Source organism: Erpetoichthys calabaricus, chromosome 3 (assembly GCF_900747795.2).
Source record: "Erpetoichthys calabaricus chromosome 3, fErpCal1.3, whole genome shotgun sequence".
NCBI classification, from domain to species: domain Eukaryota; kingdom Metazoa; phylum Chordata; class Cladistia; order Polypteriformes; family Polypteridae; genus Erpetoichthys; species Erpetoichthys calabaricus.
Genome location: NC_041396.2, coordinates 219,150,422 through 219,171,640, shown reverse-complemented (window position 1 = coordinate 219,171,640; position 21,219 = coordinate 219,150,422). Strand labels below are relative to the sequence as shown.

General features: G+C 36.9%; 1 protein-coding gene across 1 annotated transcript in view; it reads right to left on the bottom strand.

Annotated features, from left to right (window-relative positions):
* Nucleotides 1–1,496: 1,496 nt before the first annotated feature.
* The window catches only part of cep85l (centrosomal protein 85, like), a 157,551-nt gene continuing 137,828 nt past the window's right edge, over nucleotides 1,497–21,219 (bottom strand). The window contains exons 8-13 of the mRNA XM_028797800.2: nucleotides 19,653–19,807; nucleotides 17,116–17,233; nucleotides 13,149–13,199; nucleotides 12,697–12,804; nucleotides 10,385–10,601; nucleotides 1,497–6,358 (exon numbers count right to left, since the gene is read on the bottom strand). Of these exons, the coding sequence (XP_028653633.2) occupies nucleotides 6,195–6,358; nucleotides 10,385–10,601; nucleotides 12,697–12,804; nucleotides 13,149–13,199; nucleotides 17,116–17,233; nucleotides 19,653–19,807 (813 nt within the window). The 3' untranslated portion in view covers nucleotides 1,497–6,194. The remainder of the gene's footprint in view (nucleotides 6,359–10,384; nucleotides 10,602–12,696; nucleotides 12,805–13,148; nucleotides 13,200–17,115; nucleotides 17,234–19,652; nucleotides 19,808–21,219) is intronic.

Here is a 21,219-nt window from a genome sequence, read left to right as displayed (position 1 = left end):
AAGCTCAAATTGAACCATCGGCTCTTGAAATATGCTGGAAGGTTGAGATGATTGCTTCATTGTTTAGTTACTACTTATAGCTTATTACTTTTTTCCCAAGAATTTGATATATAGGTAAATTTATAAGTTAAGGTATTTTACAACTGTAGGACAGACTGGCATTAACCACTTGGCTATGCTTTGGCACACAAGAATTTGAGTTAGTTTGCTCTCCACCACGACTCCTCTGGAGTGCAGCCTCTCAGCCTTCTCATAAAATAATCAGTCATAGATAAAGCGACACCCACCGATACATCCTTGATAAACCCTCTAAACACTTCAGGGGAAAAGGCCTGGAACTCGACAATGGGCAACACTGATGGGCAAAACTTTGCACCAATTGTGAAACAAAAGTTTCAGCTTATGCACTCCCAAGAAACCAGGTGCAAAACGTCTACTTCTTTCTTTAAAAACTTTTGCAAACACCAGAGCTGTGCTCTCTCGGCGTGCTTGATGTTCTGAGCATGGATGTAACTTTTGCTCTCCACAGCAGAGGTTGTGAAAAGGCTGGAGCGACCCCTTTTACTTTGAAGGGCAACCTGAGGCTGGACTGGAAGAGTGGAAGACTGGTCTGTATTGGAGTTAGATAAGGATGCCAAGAGACCAACCCTTCCTGAAGAAAAGCAAGTGGCACAAGCAAGGAGGACACCTACATAAACATCACAATTTTTGCTAATGCCAGGACCTGACTGAACTACCATACCTACACCTACTTTGATTTCAAGAACCAATAATTGTAAAGCCAGCTAAAGCTGTGGGCAAATGAACTTCAATGTGAACACCCTATAAACTTAATAACTAGATAGTGAAATTACCCTTTGTGACCACATGAAAGATCAGAATTCATAAGTTATGTGCCTTTTTCTACAGGAGAGAAAACCTTCAAGTAAGCTATTACAATTTTGTACTGTTTGTTATTGTCCTTTGTCTATATATCTGTACACATACACACACACATTCCACCGTCTATTACCTTTATGTTATGAATACATTTTATTATTTGATTTACTGCAGCAAGCATGCTTGGGTTATTTGTTGAAAATAAGTCTGTTGCCACTTCTGAACCACAAAAGACAAAGTCAGAATGATTTAATGTTACATTTTGCGGATTGTGTTCATAAATCGCATAGATCTCTTCACGTTTCTCGCGTCCTGGCTGGAAAGTCAAACACAGACTCCTCACACATTGTACATTAAGAATATTCAAAGAACAGTGAAAATAAACGCAGTGAGTTCACAACATAAAGGGCATAGCGCATCTCTACAGACACAGCCAGAGCTCTTACCTTGCTTACGTCACCCCAAGACTCTTTGAACTGCAGAGCTGAGCCAATTCATTTATTAAAATAACTGTCTGCTCTTCTCCAAACTACATACAATAATTAAAGAAGTAAAAGAGAAGTGTTCTCCACCTATAATCACATAAAAGAGTTTTAAACAGAAAATGCACACAACAGTTCATGGAAAAATACTAATTTATTTTTTTAATAAATAGAACTTTGGTGTTTATAAAATCTAGCTGTAAAACTAAAAGGTTTAAAATGGTACAAAAAAGTTAAAAAAAAAAAAAAAAAAAAAAGAAGAGAGAGAGAGGCCAACCAGTAGCCTCCAACAATTCTTCTTAACCCTACAGATTTATTACGAGAACCCCTTTGTTTAATACAAATTTGATCACAACAAGCCCATTTTAATAGAAATGAAATACATCAAACCCTTTTTTGCAAAACAGTGCTTAGAAATGTACGCACTGGAAGTTGCTGCCAAGATGCACAGTTTAAAGACTGCTGAAGAATACATAAAAGCTGACATGTACGACTGGCATTAAAGGACCATCGCGGTCATACTGGTTCGGTTTAAAAAGGTTAAATAGACTCACGGCAGTGAAACATGCTGCGTGTGTCTGGTTTTTGACTTTCCGGTCAAACACGTTCCATTTTTAAGTGTTCTTTGAGCTTCTATGCTCCTGCAGACCGACAGGTAAGAGCAGGGCATTACTGACAGAAGATGACAAACAAATGAGCAAAATCCATCAAAATACAATTACACCTTTGATAATGAAAAGCGCATTATTACATGGACTGCTTTTGTTAAAAGATTTCAATGGAGTTGTTTTAGATTGTAAAGTGGGGAATTTTACATTTCTGTCACCTCTGAAGAAGGCTGGCTACATCATTACTTTAAACTTGAAGGCTGTAATGTAATGTAGACAGTTGATATAATGAAATTATTCTTAACATATCAGTAAAGGCAAAAGCTTTTATCAAACAAAGTTTTCCATATGCTGCTGAAGTGAAAATTAATTCAGAGAAACAGGAAAACCTAGAAGATCTAGCCGTACTTGAAAAATCAATGTTGACCAAATTCTTTACCTTTAAAGTTGGGAAAGGTAATCTTTATTTGAAAAACACTGCAGAAGTTTGGAGAAATGTTGAGAAATGGGATAATCTGCACTGCACTTTAGTGAATGGGATTATTCCAAGCAGGATATTGGCATTTATGTCATAACGTATAATACATGCCAAATTAATGTTTAACCTGAATTAAACGAAATCAAATTCAGGTAATGAGGAAGTCAATGTTTTTATTTATCTAGTAGTTTAATATCAGGCTGATGATCATTTTAAGGTGCAAGGAAGCCACAATAATATTAGCAGTCACGGATATGCACAACATGACATAATACTTTTGCAATCTTTACCAAAAAAAAAAACAATTCCTTAATTTGAAAGGGGTGGCATCAAAGTTCCTTAGTATGCCTTAATTAAATAAAATGATGGAAAAAAAAAAAAAAAAGATTTCACATTTCATGAGGTAGCAGAGAGAAGGGACATGTTTAGCGTTCCTGCCCAGTCACCTGTATGTGTGGAGTTTGCATGTTCATTTTGTGTTCCGGCGGCACGGTGGCGCAGTGGGTAGCGCTGCTGCCTTGCAGTTAGGAGACCTGGGTTCGCTTCCCGGGACCTCCCTGCGTGGAGTTTGCATGTTCTCCCCGTGTCTGCGTGGGTTTCCTCCGGGCGCTCCGGTTTCCTCCCACAGTCCAAAGACGTGCAGGTTAGGTGGATTGGCGATTCTAAATTGTCCCTAATGTGTGCTTGGTGTGTGGGTGTGTTTGTGCATGTCCTGCGGTGGGTTGGCACCCTGCCCGGGATTGGTTCCTGCCTTGTGCCCTGTGTTGGCTGGGACTGGCTCCAGCAGACCCCCGTGACCCTGTGTTCGGATTCAGCGGGTTGGAAAATGGATGGATGGATTTTGTGTTCCCTCTGGGTACTTTGGTTTTGTCCAACATCTTAAAGTCCTCAGTGTTCTAATAAATGGTGAGAGTGAGCGCGATTGGGGCTGCATGGGTGCCCTGTGATGGACTGGGATTCAGGGTGAACCCGTCCAAATGTGAAACAAAGGTTGTACAACTTGACAATACATTCAGTTTGAAGTAGTAAAAGTTCATGGTTAAACAAATCGTGATCTGCAATATGAGGGTATGCTCATGACCACATAAAGCTGTGGTCTGAGAGAAAGATTCTATGAGGCCTTATGATGACTGCTGAGAGTAGTGGATTTAATAATAATAATTCATTACATTTATATAGCGCTTTTCTCAGTACTCAAAGCGCTATCCACACAGGGAGGAACCGGGAAGCGAACCCACAATCTTCCACAGTCTCCTTACTGAAAAGCAGCAGCACAACCACTGCGCCACCTGTGAGGATTTGGTGTCTAGTGATGCTTTAGCCATATTAACTATCATGATGTCTGTACAAATCATAAACATTTATAGCAGTAAAAGTACATCGTATAAATGTCAGCTTGCTATTCTTAATGTTTCAAATAAAATAAACCTACAAATGAGCATAGCTGAAAAAAGAATGGCTTAAATACTAAAACTGCCATTAAAGTTAGCAACTTTAACTTTGGGGATGCCAAATCCCAATAAGCACATCCCTGGTAATGGGATTAAGCAGGTGAGAAACGAGTGACATGAAAACACTCATAAAAAATGGACTACATTTTCGTGAAAACACTTTGTATTTAACATACGTGTACTATTAAGATTTGAATGAATATGGAGAGCCATCCCCATGTCAAAGTGGTTGTATTGGTTAACTTCTGAGGCTTTCTTCCCCCCTGTGTTAGGCCGGGTGCTCTGGTGTTGTATGCCTAAGAGAGATGTTGTACTGATACGGCTTTCATTCAGCAAATCAAAATCGTTGAAGTAGCCTTTAAGAATGTCCCCAGTTCAATCAAGGCAACGTTATACACTCTGTGTACTAACCTTTCTTTAGTGCCCCATGATTATCTCCTCGTGTAGAGGACCTAAGATAGCACACCATTTTTAAACCCTCATAATCCAGTACGGAGCTGTGGGCCACCAAGCACAAGGCAGTATATGCCAGTCCATCCCAGGGCCCACTGCTACCGAGACCAGTTTGGAATGGTTGGTTAACCTAACTCAATAGGTCTTTGGTGATGTGGAAGAAAAGTACCTACAGAATATCCACACGAACACAGAGAGAACATGGAAACCCGACTCAGACACTGACTCGATGCAGGATTCAAACCCTGGAGGATGGATCCAGGAGGCAGTAGTGCTAACTACTGTGCCACCATTTCACCCCCCCCCCACCCCATTCTTGCATGTAAATAATTTAAAAATCATAAAGCATTAATCAACATTGTTTTTTTTCTGTTGTAAGAATTAATCTCCCGTACAGTAAATTTTAAGAATAACAAAATGTTTACATACACTCAATAATTCATTCATTTCTATCAACCAGAACAGACAAGTTTTTTCCTGACTGCTGAAAATATCAACATATATAAATAAAACAAAGTAAAATTTACACTAAATCTTTAGACTGTTTGCTCGAAATGTTAAGTTATAAGAATCAGAAAACGTATAGGAGGTTGAACAAGGCATTTAAAATGTAAAATAAAATCTGCAGATGGGAGTAAGAAATACAGTGTTACAATGTGGGTTGGATATTGTGAAAATAAAATAAAAACTAAAAACAACAAACAGATGCTTTACATGTCCAATCTGAAAACCAAAAAAAAGAAAAAACACGCAGTGGGCATTGCTAAAAACATTGCGATATGCTGGCCACAGAAACAACACGTATGGTAAACCAAAGGTAACTCCAGGACCGGCAACTACTCCTCAGTCCACCATGTCATTTAGACATGTCGTCAGCCTGTCCTGCATAGCTGAAAACCAATGAGCAACTACAGTACAAAATTCTGTCTAAAACATCAACAGAACTGTTTTACTGTGAAAATGTCTCTCAACTCTGAAAACAACGTCCTATTTTATACTGAATTGTCCCATCTTTAAGGTGAAATGGGCCTTGGCAACTCAAAACCAACAAGAGTAAGAGGCTTCTCTGCTGCAAAGAGAGCATGGCTTACCTTATGGCCTGCCACACTACGTGAAAATAAAACCGGAACTGGTGCGGCGCATTCCGCTTTATAAATGGGCAGAAGAGCGTCCACAGGGTCAGCATTAGGAAAGAGGGGCAATTCAGTAAAGTAAGAGAAATTCTCAATTTAAAATGGGACCAAATATTTGTGTGTTTTAGACTAATTAGTGGGAACTGAAATTCCGATGTTCACCGAGGTGTGGTGCCATAATGAATTTAATGAAAATTGTAGCAGGAAGGACCTTGCGCTGTTTGGGAAGAACTCAGGATGACATTTAAACAGCTCAGGGAAATAAGGAAGCAGCTCTACACTAATCAAAAGAGGGAGACGTATCAGAGGATAGTGCAACACTACAACTTGTACAGATGTACGGTACCATTAGCATTTCAAGGTTAAGGGGGTCTTGGTAAGACAGCGGCCAACTGTAAACGCTCTCATAAATAATACATGAAAAGCAAAAGTTTGAAAATACTGACCGAAAATAACAATGTAAACTATTTTCACAGTTTGTTCCTACATTCAGAATAACGCCTACCCCAATGAATCTGACTCGCAAAAAAAAAAAAAAAAAAATACTGTTTTTTTTTTATGTCAGCAAATAAACACTTTTTTTTCTGCTTTTAAATTGGTTTGCAAGTTGAAATTTTCCAATATGGCTCTGTAATAAAAATGCAGGGAAGCGTGAAAAAGCAGCATTAAAAAAGTATCACAGTTCATTATTGCAAATAGGCAACAAGATGTCACTGAGTGATGCAGCTGTCTCCCATGTCCTGAGCATAGCGGTCTGACACCATAGTCCTCAATTTGTCAATGTCCTTCCGTAACTGGGACACCTCGAGGAGCTTTGTGGAAAGACTGCTCTCACTGTGGAGGTTTTCATTTTCTTCACCTGGATAAGTCATTGCTGATAAAAAAAAAACAAATTAAGAACATGTTATTTAAGAAAATACCACGCACAGAAATATAACAATATTGACTTAACAGCAAACAATGAACTAAGTCTTTTATAGGATGGCTAAGTCTTCACATTCTTTCCAATATGAAATTTCAGACGACTGACAGAGAAACATGGAGGAAAAAAACAGGATGTTGCAACACACCACGAATCAACAGATTAGAGGAATGAAAATGTGCAAAACTTACCAATCTAACACTTTGAAAATGAGACGGAGTGGGAAGTAGAACTTGGGCTTAAAATTGCACAGTGCATGCCTGGCGTTAGTGGGCTGCAGGCAGCACACTCTTTTCTGTGTGGCTGTGCAACTGTGCCCTGCAATGGACCAGCATACCATGTTTTCTTCATGCCTTACACTTAGTGCTCTTGAGATAATCACTGCTTCCTTGAGACCTTAAACTGGGTGAATAAATGTATCCCTTAGCACTTGCAGGATTGAATGTATACCTGTAACTTTTATTCTGTTGTTTTACTTGATTGCACGCTACGCAAGAATTTAACTTCTTCCTCTCTAGCAGTCACCAAACGAGTAGTAGACACCGTCTTAAAAAGGCAATACTTGAGCAAAATAATGCAGTATTTTATATAAGCTTCCGTAGTGACACATAGCTGTTTTTTAAGTAATCAGGTTAGGTTGGAGAGCATGCCCTGATACAACGCGTTGTCGCACCCCCCAAACAACGGAACAGCGCGGGAACCTAATTGTCAACCCACATACTGTAGGTATTTTTACTTCAATAAAGTAAGTATACTGTTAGATTCTCCAGAACCAATTTTGCTTTTTCTTTATAAAACTACATTATACTTTTGTACAGCAATCTGCATTTCACTGAATGTATGAAATGTATTATAAAACTAATCGCTTTATTGTTGAAAAATAGTGAATGATTGTATGAAATGTATTATAAAACTAATTGCTTTATTGTTGAAAAATAGTGAATGATATTTGCTTGTGCTAAACAGAAGTTGGTTTAGGCTGTTGGCAACTATATGAACAGTATGGCAATACTGAAAACTCAAACCAGAAAGCTTGAATTTTAATTTACCCGAATCAATCCAAAATTTAGATGTTATGATTGACATGATTTCAGGCTTCACATTTGTGTTTTTAAAAACTAGCCTTCTCCCATTCAGAAATAATACAAAATTACAGTGGTTCTGTAGGGTGCACTACCTTGAACTTCTCATTCATTCATTCATTCATCTCAAGCAGAACCGATTGCTCTAACACTTTAGGTTAAAAAGTTATCTGAACTGTTCACTTACTGATTGACAGTTAAATCAAAACATGGCAGCAACGACCATTAGCAGACTTAGAATTACAACCATGTAATTTTGGTTCTTAAATCACATCACTGACTCCCAGTCAAGTTTACAGCCAATTTTACAATCCTATTTCTCAAGTCAGTAATCCAGGACACAAATTGTGCTCTCAAGAGATGGACTTCCTTAAAATCATGAGGGTGAATAAAACCTCCCTGGAACACAGAACCTTTAGCTATAGGGCAACCTGACACTGAAACAATCTACCTTCTAATATTAGTGAACCTCTGTGGTTCACTAAAATAAAATTTTAGCACATCACACAATTACCACATCATAGGAAGCTGCCAAGTTTGTTTCATAAATTCTCAAGTCAATAGTCAAGTCTGTCCACCTTACAGGACCTGTAGTATTCCAGAGTCATGAAACAGGCAGGGATAATCATCACCGACCCTTCACATCCAGGCCACAAATTTTTTGAACTTCTTTCATTGGTGCTGACATTAGAACAGTTTTTTTCCTACACAGGCCATCAAGCTCATAAATGGTTAATTCAGCTTAACTGGGCTAGGCACCCCACCCCCCGGGCCTGCCAGGGTCTTGCAATACTATTTACATATTGTTAATACTTGTTTTTCAGAATTTATTTCAGCATTTCTTGCATACATAGAGTGTATGTTTACATTCTGAGACTTGTTTTTTTTTTTTTAATTTCAGGCATGAGTAACAGTTGTGTGTTTGTCGATTATGTAACTTATACAGTGGAACATCAGGTCACGACCGTAATTCGTTCCAAAACTCGATTTGGTCGTGACCCCAAGTAATTTCCACCATTGGATTGTATGTAAATACAATTAATCCGTTCCGGACCGTATGAACTGTATGTAAATATATTTTTTTTAAAGATTTTTACGCACAAAAATAGTTAATTATACCATAGAATGCACTGTGTAATAGTAAACTAAATGTAAAAACATTGAATAACACTGAGAAAACCTTGAACAAAGAAAACTAACACTGCAAGCTCACGCTACAGCCTTACGAACTGCTCGCTGTAAACACTTTTTTTTCCCCATGAGTTTTAAGCACAGGGAAAAAAATGAACATTTGAGAAATCCGTAAATTTATACAAAAACTAACCATAAACAACCACGAAAACTAACCTTGCATGAGTCGAGTTCTGGCATGAAGGAAGTGAGGAGGAACTGAGTGGAAAGGAGATTACAGTTTTGATGTAAACTCTGTGACGATGCGGGTTCGCTGCATACTCCCACCTTGCTTCCCTCTTAAGGGAGCCCTTAAACCCGTCACTGACGGTAATGTTACCGATGAGCACGACAGTGAGGCACTACAATGGAGCAAGGGGATGGTGCAAAAAGTGCCAAGTGCTTTTATGAAAATCAACAAAACAACAATCAAAAACAATCTAAAATTTAACAAATCTAAATTAAATAAAGTGCAGTGCTTTCAGAATCCTTCAATAAATAAATAATCCCATAAAAACAGAAGTGAAGTGAAGGTTAAAATCCAATAGAAAAAAGTCTTCACTAAATACAACGAGGTTAAAACAATGCTCGAATCAGTCTCTTTAAAAACAAGCCCGGTGAATTCTTTAACTTCTTAAAGAAGTTAATTTTAGAATTTAAACATTCTTTAAACGGTGACCCCCGCTGCCTTCTCGGCCTTACGCGGCCAGCCGTCCTTCTGGTTACTCCAGCTCCTTGATTGCTCAGCTAGAGTGACCGCTTCCTTCTGCCCCACCGAGTGTCAGTCAAACACCCCTGCTTGGGCTCACTGTCCAGCTGCCTGCCTACGAGCGCTTACTCGCACCGGTTCTTTCCACACTGTTTCCTGCTTACTTCCTCACTCTGCAAACTCTTTCTTTCTTTTCTTTTTTCATCTTTTTAGCCGCCTCACGCTTCTATTTATGAACAGGACATGGCAACTGTAGCGTGGTGATTATTTAAAACTGGCATCTTGACGTGAGCTGTGGACCCGCTATACCACAAAGTTCTTCTGCGCGATGCACGTCTGACCAAGAACAATGCACTGTAGAGGGAGAGACTGAAGACGTGCATAAATCACCGGCATGTACAAACCGGAAGGGAAACGATATAGAGCACAAAGAGTTCACAGCGAATGCACAGGGAGAGACTAAACACGTGCAGAAATCATCGGTGTGTACGAACCGGAAGGGAAACTGACTTGTTCATCACTCGAGTGTGTGGTCGTGAACAGATGCAAAAGTTTGGCAAACTTTTTGGTCGTAACCCGATTTGTACGTGGTCCGAGACTTTCGTTATTCAAGGTTCCACTGTACTTGGAGAGTCATCAAAACTGGAGTCAAAATCTTTGTATGTATATAATATAGCACCCTGGACTAATAAGTAGAATTATGAACTTATCAAAAATAAAATTTTATTCTCAAGATTTAAAAGCAATAGATTCAAAAAATGGAATTCCGAGTGCAATTAGCAGTTTGAACTGAATGGGTGGGTACTGGACTCCACTGAAAGTGATTCGTTTGAAAGAGAGTTTGACAAGTATGTGCAATTTGTATTCTCACTACATTTTGGTTATGGTGGATATATACACGCAGGTTTCTTTCGGTACATTTCAATGCATTTTCTTAGCATTTCTTTTCAAACATGCCATTTCAGCATTTCAACATTCATTAAGATAAAGAAAAAAAAAAACAGCAGAAACACTTACATCTAATGCCAAGCAACAGTACAAGATTTGGCTCCTTTCCCTGTGCTCTTTCTGTAAGTATGCTGCACAAGGCCCTTAACTCAACCAAGCAGCAAGACATTTCCTTTAAAAGTTCTTCAGCTAATGGCAGATTCTCATTGCAGGGCTGTTTCAGCTTCTGTTCGTCCTGCTGAGTCTGTGACCTCATATTCAAGCATTCTTCAAGTTGTCTTTGGTTCTTGATGGAAAAAATACAACAACAATTTTCAAGAAAATTCCACAATGTCCTAGATGTTTGCCATGTAAGTCTACAGGGAAATGACTTAAGTCCAAATGACTGTATGTCAATCAGTAAAATGCAGCTCTTTAAATATATTTTTAGACAATTATTAAATAAAAAGGAAACACACAGTTATAAACATTTCAGTATAATTATCCAAAAGGTGTGTTTTTCATGTAAAAGAATTTGCTGAAACAAGTTAAAACATACTTTTGATTTCATAATGGTAAAAGTAGACACCATATATTGAATTCTATAGAGTACATAAAATAAAAAACAACACAAATCTAATTGAAAAAAATCCCTGGTTTCAGCTTATCACTTTGTAGATGAAGAAGTGATTTCATTCTTAATACTTATCCGAGTATGAATGATGATAAAAAATGTCTTTCCAGGCTGGAATGAACAAATATAAAACAATTACAAATATAGTAGTATGTCAGTTAAGTTTATTGGAAAGTACATTCATGGGTAGCACTAAATGATTTGCTTCAGTTTTTTGTGTGTACTCAACGCAAAGGATTCTATTCTGTGTTGGAACAATGTTAAATTAAAAGAAAATGACTAAAGGTTTTTTGTTTTTTTCCTGAGCTCCTAATACTTCTTGTTATTAATAATAAACCTGACACTGAATGCTGCTTTTCATTTAACATATTAACAACTTGCCACTCTTCTAGAGGATCAGGTAGCAGGCTGGCAAATATTAAACTGAGCACAGCATAGTGCAGATCAAAGAAGCTGGGGGAAAAAAAGACTGAAAGAATTTCACTTCTACACTGCAGGAAGAATACTCCTAACACTTCCAAGAAGACAAGTTGAAAGTTTTTCAATGTGTTTGAGGGTACCTTTATAGATACAAGATCAATCCAATCATTCTACACTGAGCTGGATGGCTGATTGAGATCACTGTCTACCAGCAATGTTGTAAGTACAGGTTTACTAACACAGCATCTTCTTGAGGAGTCTGTGGCCAGTCCTCGTCTGTCATGTTTCAAATTCACCAGCTGAGAACTACAAAATGAAGGTCAGGATTTGCCTCCCCTACAAGCGGCTGGGTCTACCAAGAAGTTAGAGGTGCAGCAGGTCCAGCAGAACAAGCTTTAGCTTTCTCTCAGAAGCTTGCAAAGCTTAGAAAACCTCACATTTTACAGCTACTGTATATTTTTATTACATTTTCTAATAATAATTCTGGACAGCAAGTTAATGTTTTGGTTATACTTAAAACATATAATTCACAAGTAATGATCAGTATGTCAGTCATATGATATATATTCTTTAAATTCCTGTTATGTAAAATGATCTAAAACAGGACTTAAGAGGTATTCAGTACGAAACAATCACTTTTAATTTAAGTGCAGAGATGAATTCTCACTCTAACAAAGTAATGTTTTCTGCAGATGGAAGGCAAAGTTAGGGTGTACCATGTGCCATCTTATCAAACAAGCAACAGTACTATTAGTCAAATATTAGTTTAGCATTTAATTATGATTTTTTTTTATTAACATGAACAAACACAATGTTCTCATCTCACCAAAAATGCAGAGATGTGAACATCCCAAATGGAATAATTTTAACAACTGACATGTCACTTTTTAAAAAGTCATACCTGTGGGTCAAAGACTTTACTTTTCATAAAGGATTTCATCCTCAAACCTCATTAAAATATGGTTTGCTTTGTTTTTTAATAATATGAAGAAAATATCTTAAATTTACTTTTTGGAAAAAAGTAGTCATCTAACATCATATTGTTTTGTTTCTGACTAATTACAAAAATACTGTATAGTAAAAATTATTATATTGCAACCTCTATTGTGTAATGTATCAAACTTAAATTTATGTTTATCGTCTCACCCCATTAGGATACTACACAATAAAGACATTGGTACTGTTGTGATAAAATTTAAAAACCACAATTTATAATTTAAAAATACTGCGTACAGTTATCCTTCTAGCATCCTTGTATATATATTAAGCATGACTTCTAGATGACAGATTGAAACTGTTTGATGCAAACTTCATCTTTACAAATACTTGCAAAAACTACTCCAGATACCTCTTGCATGGATATTTTCAGCTCCTGTATGTAATCTTCCTTTTCCTTTAGCTGTGCTTGCAGATCTTGGGAGAGGCTCTTTTCATCAGTTAGCTTATGTTCCATCGCCTACAAAAATTTCAACAATCAAGCATTATTAATATGTGCCACTTGAGTTACAGTCACACCATTAGGAGACATACTTGTGCTTTACTGAGGAGTAAGGCTGGATAACATTTACCTGAGTTGTAACTTTAAAAACACAAGGATAAAAACATCATAATAGCAGGTCATCTTTATTGATAAGGTGGTATAATTTACCAACTTGTATTTCACGGCAGAGTAATTAGAATTTGAATACAAATGTAACTTGAGGTTTTTAGTTATCAAAAATATCCCAAGAAATGCAACTTATGTTTATGTAATAAAATTAGTGGAAAACTTGCTTAAAAATATATTTTAGAAATACTTACTTGTAACTCTATAGCTAATTTCTCTGTTTGCTTCCTTTGATTGTCAATGACCTGAAAGTATATATATATATATAAAAAAAAAAAATCAAACTTAAGATGGTCGTTTGACTATAAAACATAACACCAGTTTTTGTGCTAACACTGTACATAAAATCTTCTAAAAGTCATCTAAATCACCTTGTAACAACTCAATTTGTTTCAGTTCTACTTTTCTTAGGGATGATAACAAGACTTCTTAAACTAAACATTTGCAAAGCAGAAATAGTAAAAGTTAAGTGGCTTGCAAGTCTTCATCATCTGAATCAATAGCTAATCTTGCACTTCTAATTTGATTTTCACTGCGTAATTAACTCTTTCCTAATTTTGACCTTTTATTTAAGAGGGTAAAATGATCATTTAACATATAATAAATTATTTAGCAACTGTTTTATGAACACTGTACTGGGTTCAGTTGGTAAACAGGTAGCTTAAAGATGCACACAAACTCATCCCAATCTTTAGCTATGTACACAATCTCTGGATAATAAGCTTAAACCACCATTAGGTTTCTCAATTTATGAAAATGACTATTTTTAATTTGTATAATGAAGTTACATTTCTTCATAAATTAGCAATGGAAACAATTTATTTGGTTGCTTCATTAACATCAATACAAGGATATCACCTATATTCTAACATTTTAAAACATAATATAACTTCATTATAGATCTCCACTTTTAAAACTCATGTAATTATCATTAGAATGCACAATGTCTGCATATCAAATTACTCAGTGTCTAAACCAGGGGTGGCGAACTCCAGGACTGGAGGGCCGCAGTGGCTGCAGGTTTTCACTCTTACCATCTTCTTAATTAGTGACCAGTTTTTGCGGCTGATTACTTCTTTTAATTAACTTGACTCAGGCCCCATAGTTGTTTCTTTTTCTTTAATTAGCAGCCAAACAATAATGAGACACAAAACAAGCAGCCACATGACCAGCTCCCCTCTGCCCATCACACAATTATCTGAAATTAAAGAGAGGTGATGGTCTTGGTAAGGCTGATCTCTCAGGTCACCAAAACATTTTGACGGTGCTCAGAACACAAAAACAACAGTTTTTGAAATGTGTGCTGTGGCAGAATGAGAGCAGCAACAAGCCATGGAATTAAATAACGGGTTTAATTAACAGCAAGAATTGGCTTCTCATTAAGAAAGTGATTGGAGTGAAATTGGTTGGAGTTTGATGCCCCAGTTTAGCTGGTCATCTGTCAGCTCGTTTCACATCTCATTTCTGCTTGGCTGTCATTTAATGAAGAAAGGAATCAATTCAGAGGGCTGAACTCTTCATTACAGGGTTACTAAAGTGATGGGGAAAAAGTTAATTAGCAGTGAAAACTGGTCACTGATTAGGAAAAGGGTTAGAATGAAAACCTGTAGCTACTGCGGCACTCCAGGCCTGGAGTTCGCCAACCCCTAGTCTAAACCATATGTCATTCTTAGCAGCAGTCATATAACCTCCTTTTCTTATCACCTCTAAAACACTGATGAAGTTCATTCGTACCTCCACCCACCCCACCATAAGGCCATTCAACAATTCTACTTCAAATGCTTTGCCTTTTTCCAGCCAATGTACTAAACAATGCTGGAATTTCACTTCCACTGCACTTAATGACACAGAGTTTGCTCACTCAGTTAGCCAACAAGAGATTATGGGCAGGTTTCAAAGGGCGCATAGCTGGCAGAATATAGTCACAGTGTGCTTCGTAAGTTAATGGACAACATATTTTAAAAATGAACACTTGAGCTGATTGTTGTCAACACATCGTCAATATAGCTTGAGGCCATGTGCTGCCAGAAACTGTCATCTGATTCAATGGAAAGGAAACTGTGCAATAAACTATAATCAACCATTGAGCTCCAGGTGGAAGTTATGCATTTGATTTTCATGCCCAGTGCTTTTTTTTTTTTTTTTTTTTTTTTTTTTTTTTTTTTAACTCAAGCACCCACCAAAAACTGGGTCAACCCAAAAATGAAAACAACTCCAGTAATGTGAACATAACAATGTAAGTGTATGTCGTTTGAAAACACCTACCTGAGATATAAATACAACAACTGCACTTCCAACTTAGGCCACATGTATCGACCACATAGCATCGCAAATGGCTGAACCAAGCAGCTTTCTGGATTGTTCTCAAATCTTGAATATATACATTGTAAGCTATAATTCCAGAAGACTGCTTTGGTTGAACATTGCATGCATGCAAACCTCTTACCTCTCCTAAGGTAAGAATGTGACTACTTGTTAACACTAGAATTACCAGAGCCTACGAAAAAACTCATAGATCCGTCCCACCTTAAAACGCTTCCCACTTCTCCGTCAGCCTCTTTTGTCCTTTAAATGTGTTGATAAGCAGCAAACAGCAAGCAGTCTGCTATCACATCCCCACACCGGCACACAGTTTTCTCAGCTCAAGTCTGCTTACCTACTTGTCAGTTGCTTAGAGCTGTACAGAGTGAGAAGTCATGCAAAATGACACCTTTTATAAATACTATATCGTTATTTGGAACACTTGCATTTCATGTGTGTTCCGTGTCTACAACGATCTATGCACAGCAAACACATCGTTAAAACAGAAATGTTTTTCATGTTTTAGTAATAATTGACAAAATGTAGGCATAAAGTGTAGAATGTGTGAAGCCTGAATTCCAAATATCTTTATACACTTTCACAAAAGATAAAAGTATAACAGAACAAATGCGCTTTTTTCTAAGGCTATAAGCGAAGAAAAAGAAACCAGGTTAGTGCTGCATGTTGTCCTGCCTTCTTGGGTAGTATACTGATTAGAGCTGCCGACTATAACTCATTAAGGTTCTGGGTTCGAGTCTTAATGTCTTCCAAAATAACGTTTTGAGTAGTAAGCTTGTTCTTATTGTTAATATTATACAATAAAAGCATACATTTGATTTGCGACTGTAACAGCCCCTGTACATATATAGTACTTGTCAAAGTTAGCGTCTTTTTTTAGTTTTACTAGTTTTACTTTATTTACTTATCTTCCTACAGCATAAAGTCACAAGTATACTGCAGAGCTTCCTCTGTTTGATCGTCAAGGGCATGCTCACAAATTACACGTGTAATGCCACGTAAAATACCTGCTGACACTTTAGTACGCGAACAATGGTACGAGAATGCAGTTAGACATTTTTGGGCACATACACCACGCTAGTGTTTAGATCTGGGCGGTGTAGCATTGGCGAGCTCTGTAAGCCGTGCTGTTTCTTTGAAGGACAGGTGATTGGCAGGATGACGCCGGACTTTCGCCTTTACGCCTGGTGCAGCTGTGTTGTTCTTATATGTGAGGGGACGTTTCTTGCGGGGATGGCTTCTGTTTTCTCCGATCTGAGTTCACCCGTTATAGTGCGTCTTTATTTGAAAACAGCAGTGTCAGATCGGGACGAGCGTGAACGCTAACTTTGACAAGCACTATAAATGTACAGCAGTTGTTACAGACGTAAATCAAATGTATGTTTTTATTGTATAATATTAACAATAATAGCAGCTCTCTACTCAAAACGGCAAACTTGAGAAGCTGCCAGCATCGTACCCAGAAGCTCTTGATTGGGAGTCAGCAGTTCTTAGCATTGCACCACGCAAGCAGTCGTATCAACCCCTTACCGCAACCTGCTTTCTTTTTTCTTCAGTTATATTCTTGAATAAAAGAACACTTGTTCTGTTATACTTGTATTTGTGAAAGTGTTTATTTGATATTTGGACGTCAGGCTTCACACCAGTCATTCTCAGTCACACACACCACTCGCATCCACGTCCGCGCACAAGTTCTGACACGGTTTTATATACAATCATCAGATTCAAATGTTAACAGTTCCCACACACAACTGCTGACCATTATTATAAGGACCATTATTCAATAATTCCCATTTAATGTACCTGCAGACAGTTGTAGTTTCCTGTGATAATATAATTTACCTGATTGTTTTTTTTCTTCTCCTCCTGAAGAAGATCATTATCATGCTGAAGCTGCTTCATGTCCAACATGGGTAGGCGGACACCATCTTCAAGGCACTTTTCAACTTTTTGCTGCAAGCTACAAGTAAGAGATAATTATTACTCCATTATAAATTTCACCTTGCGCATTATCAATAAAAACAATCAAACAGCATGCAGGCATTTTAATGTACTGTATTCCAGAGACAAAAACTTGCATTTTTATTTAAATTTTCAACTAGTGTGACAAACATATATCATTTGTTTGTATAACTGAGCTCTCTCTCTCTCTCTTACAACAAAAAGGTCCTTGGGTAACAGGTTTGATGAAGGAAAAGCAGCTGAACAAACTGAGGTAAGGCAGTCTTTTTACAGCAAACACAACTGGGCTCAATGGAATGCACGGAGACAAATGCTCTATAAATAAACCTGGCTAATCTGCACCTGTTCACTGCTGAGGACACAGCTCTGCCTCATTCTAATTGCTTTCTGGCATTAATACCAAAAGCATTTTGAGTGAGGCACGTCAGAAATCTTCTCATGGTCTTTAACTTTATATCAGTGCCAGCACTAATATATAATTCACCGCAATATAGTGTCCGTTTGTATATAGTCTAGAACTGTTCTTTGAAATATCTCAACTTTGCTATTTAAATGTTTTAATATGGTCCCATACCATTAAATAAAGCTATAACAGATTTGTTATAACAGAAAGGATCTTTCTCAACATTTCTAAACCTACTAAATCTAAATTACATTCAAGTGGTGCTGGAGCCTATTCCTTTGTAGCAGTATTTTCGAGAGAGGAACCATCCCTAGACAGGGTGCCAGTCCTTAACACAGCCCACTTATGCACGCTCCCATGCTCTCATTGACACTGCACCAATCTGGAATCTCCATTTAATCTGATAAGTGCGTCTTTGGGGATTTTGGGAAGAGACCAGAGTACCTAGAGGAAAACCACACAAGTGTAGGAACTCCACACTGGATACATCATTTGAGCCCAGAATGTTGTATCCATAGGTCAGTATTGCTAACCAGTAGGCCATCTATCACTGGAAAGGATCAACAGTCCCAAATTAGAATTTTTCCCATTTCTTAATTTAAGATAATAATGACTTCTAGATAGGACACCCATTTATTGTGTTCTATTCTGCCGGATATGAATGATTTTCCCAGTCTATCCGTTATTATTATTTTTTTTTTTACTATGACTGAACTAAATACATTATTTTACAGTTTCTTTTCTTCTATTACATTCTTGTTTTTATTCTTTTGCAGAGAGCCTTGTGATGATGCCCATGTGCAAGACAGTATTTAATATTAATTTGATGAATGGTTTAGTCCACAACGTTTAATGTCTGATTAGTTATAATTTCAGTTTCATACAGAAAGTATAATTACTGTACACACTGCACATTAATACCACATTTTATAATGAAATGACTATTCATATCTATGTGATTTTTTGGGTTATTTCACATATGTAAGAAAGTTTAAAAGAAATTTACTAATTAAGAGAATAAGAAGTGCATCAACAACAAGGGTCCAATTTCTGGCCTTGCATTAACTGTGACAATTCCAGGATCTGCATTGTTTTGTTTTTATTACCTACACAACTACAACATTACAATTAGTGTTGCAAATTAAATTTTGAGAGTAAAACAAACTCACTATTTTAAAAATATATATGTTCAAATGGGAATCTCCTCTACAGCACAAATAACTATCGAGTTAAATATTTATCTGAACACGGTTATAGACATTGTTTCCTAGCGGCCCACTAAAGCACACAGTTCAAAGCTGACTTGTAGTTCTTACATTTCTTGTTTAGGGGACATTAGGAAAAATTGCACACTTAGAAGATAAATGCTATAAAAATAACCCTTGGCAAGAATATAACATCACCTCCAAGTTATTGTTTGTGTTTTGTTATTTCACAAACCCTAATTTACCACTGAAACCTCCTGGTAACACAGCAACATGTTAAAGGTTTTAAGGTTATGTTTAAAGTTAGGGGATGAATGCATAATTGAGGTAAAACAAACTACTATATGTTCTTTTATAGGGGCTCCACAATAACACCACAAACATATTCTAGTAAGTTGGTCGATATTATAATAAAGTCAGCTCCTAACACTTTAAGCAACCAAAATAAAGTTCAAATCCATCCTGAAAAATACAGTCTGTAAGAGGTAATAAAGGTAGATTTGTGACAGTAGCACAAACAATTAAAAATATTCGGGTTGCAAACCTTCACAGCATACATCCTAAGTTAGTGTAATTCAGTACACTTGTTTAGTGGCAAAAAAGTTGAATACAACCAAAAATACACTCTTGAGATAGATAACCTTATTCATTTTAAAATACCAAAGCCAGTACCACTTCAAAAGGGTTTATTCATGAGTTCTGCCCTGGGGGAATCATCTTCAAAGATTTTGCTGGGCTTATACAGTAGAAGCAGCGGTCTAGTCTATAAATTGAGGACAGAACCATTAAAATTGAGACCTCAACCTTACCTCTGCACGGTGATAATTAATTCCTTTTCTTTCTTTTTCTGGCTCTCAATGAAAGTCTCCTTTTCTTTGATCAGAAACCGTCCATCCTCCCACTTCTTCTTGAGATCCTCAATTCTTTCCTGTAGCTCACATTTTTCTTTCTTTAGTAATTCAATCTATATAACAAAAACAAAAAATCTTATTGCACATTAAAATGTAAAACTCCCCTTAAATTTACATGATTTCTACTCAGTATAAACTAGAAAAATCAGCACGTCACTGATATATAATGCTGCACTCCATTTATACTGGGAAGTCGGAATTTCTGAGTTCCAAGTAGAAAGTTTTAGCTGGATCGTCCGAGTCGAATTTCTTAATCAGAAAGTAGGGACAACCTCGACAAAAGCAACCTCAAACTTCATGATGGCCGCACTGTGCATAAACATTAAGTGAAAACTGTAGTAATATGCTATTGGTGTCCCATGAAATCAGTTATACACAAAGTACCATCTCAACTCTATCTTTGGATATTTTGCTGCACTGTTTAGATGTGTAAAATACCACATAATTCATTGTTATCAAGTTGTCTAGTAGTTGTCTGTATTCCAAAAGAGCAAGCACAACAAAGGATTTCCTGGAGCCGCTCACATTGGTGCTCCCAAATGTTTTGATGACACACTGTGAATTTGGGTGTCATTCCCAGCTCTGAAACACTACTTAAGAGGTAAATGGAATGAAACACTACCTCTGTATGGTAACGATGTAAACAGCACCCCAAGTCATTTTCAAAAACAAAGTAAACACAATTTCATTTACATTATATAGTTAAATACAATATTTCTATGATGGACCCAATACAATGGTGTACTATTGTCATTTTAACAGAAAGCAAATTAAGGTATAGAAATCTATATTTGCTAAGTCCCATCGACTGAATGTGCATTTTTAATCAATAAAATGAAAATGAGTTAAGTAACTCCGAGAATTTTGCTCTCTCAGCACTTATTTACATCAAACTGACTTTTACCAATAAAAATGATTTACAGCTCCCTCCTCCAATGTTGGCACCCATGCTAAATAAATACAAAATGGGTTGGAAAAAATTCAGTCTTAGCTGAACACCTAACAACTATGGTCATGCTGACCACTTAAGTATTCCTACTCACTTAAGATAATCTTAAAAAACAAAATATTAATGGGACCATGTAACTTTAGTTAAGATTTCTCTCAGATGTCTTTCTATGGGTGTCAATAACTGTGGCATACATATAGCATTTGATTAAAATGGTTTACGAAGAGATTTTTTTAATTTCAATTATTTCACTTCACTTAAAGGTTAAGATTTTTTGTTAATACTCTGAATATTATATATATATATATATATATATATATATATACACACACACACACACACACACACACACACACTTGACTATTCTGACTTCATATCCTACTGATAAGGAAGACAAAAAGTAAATAAACAGGATATACAGGCAACTGATTAATATTGGTTAATTTAAGTAATTCTCAGAACTCATTAGACAGCCACCATTAATAAATGTGACTGCAATGAAATGAAGTAATTGCT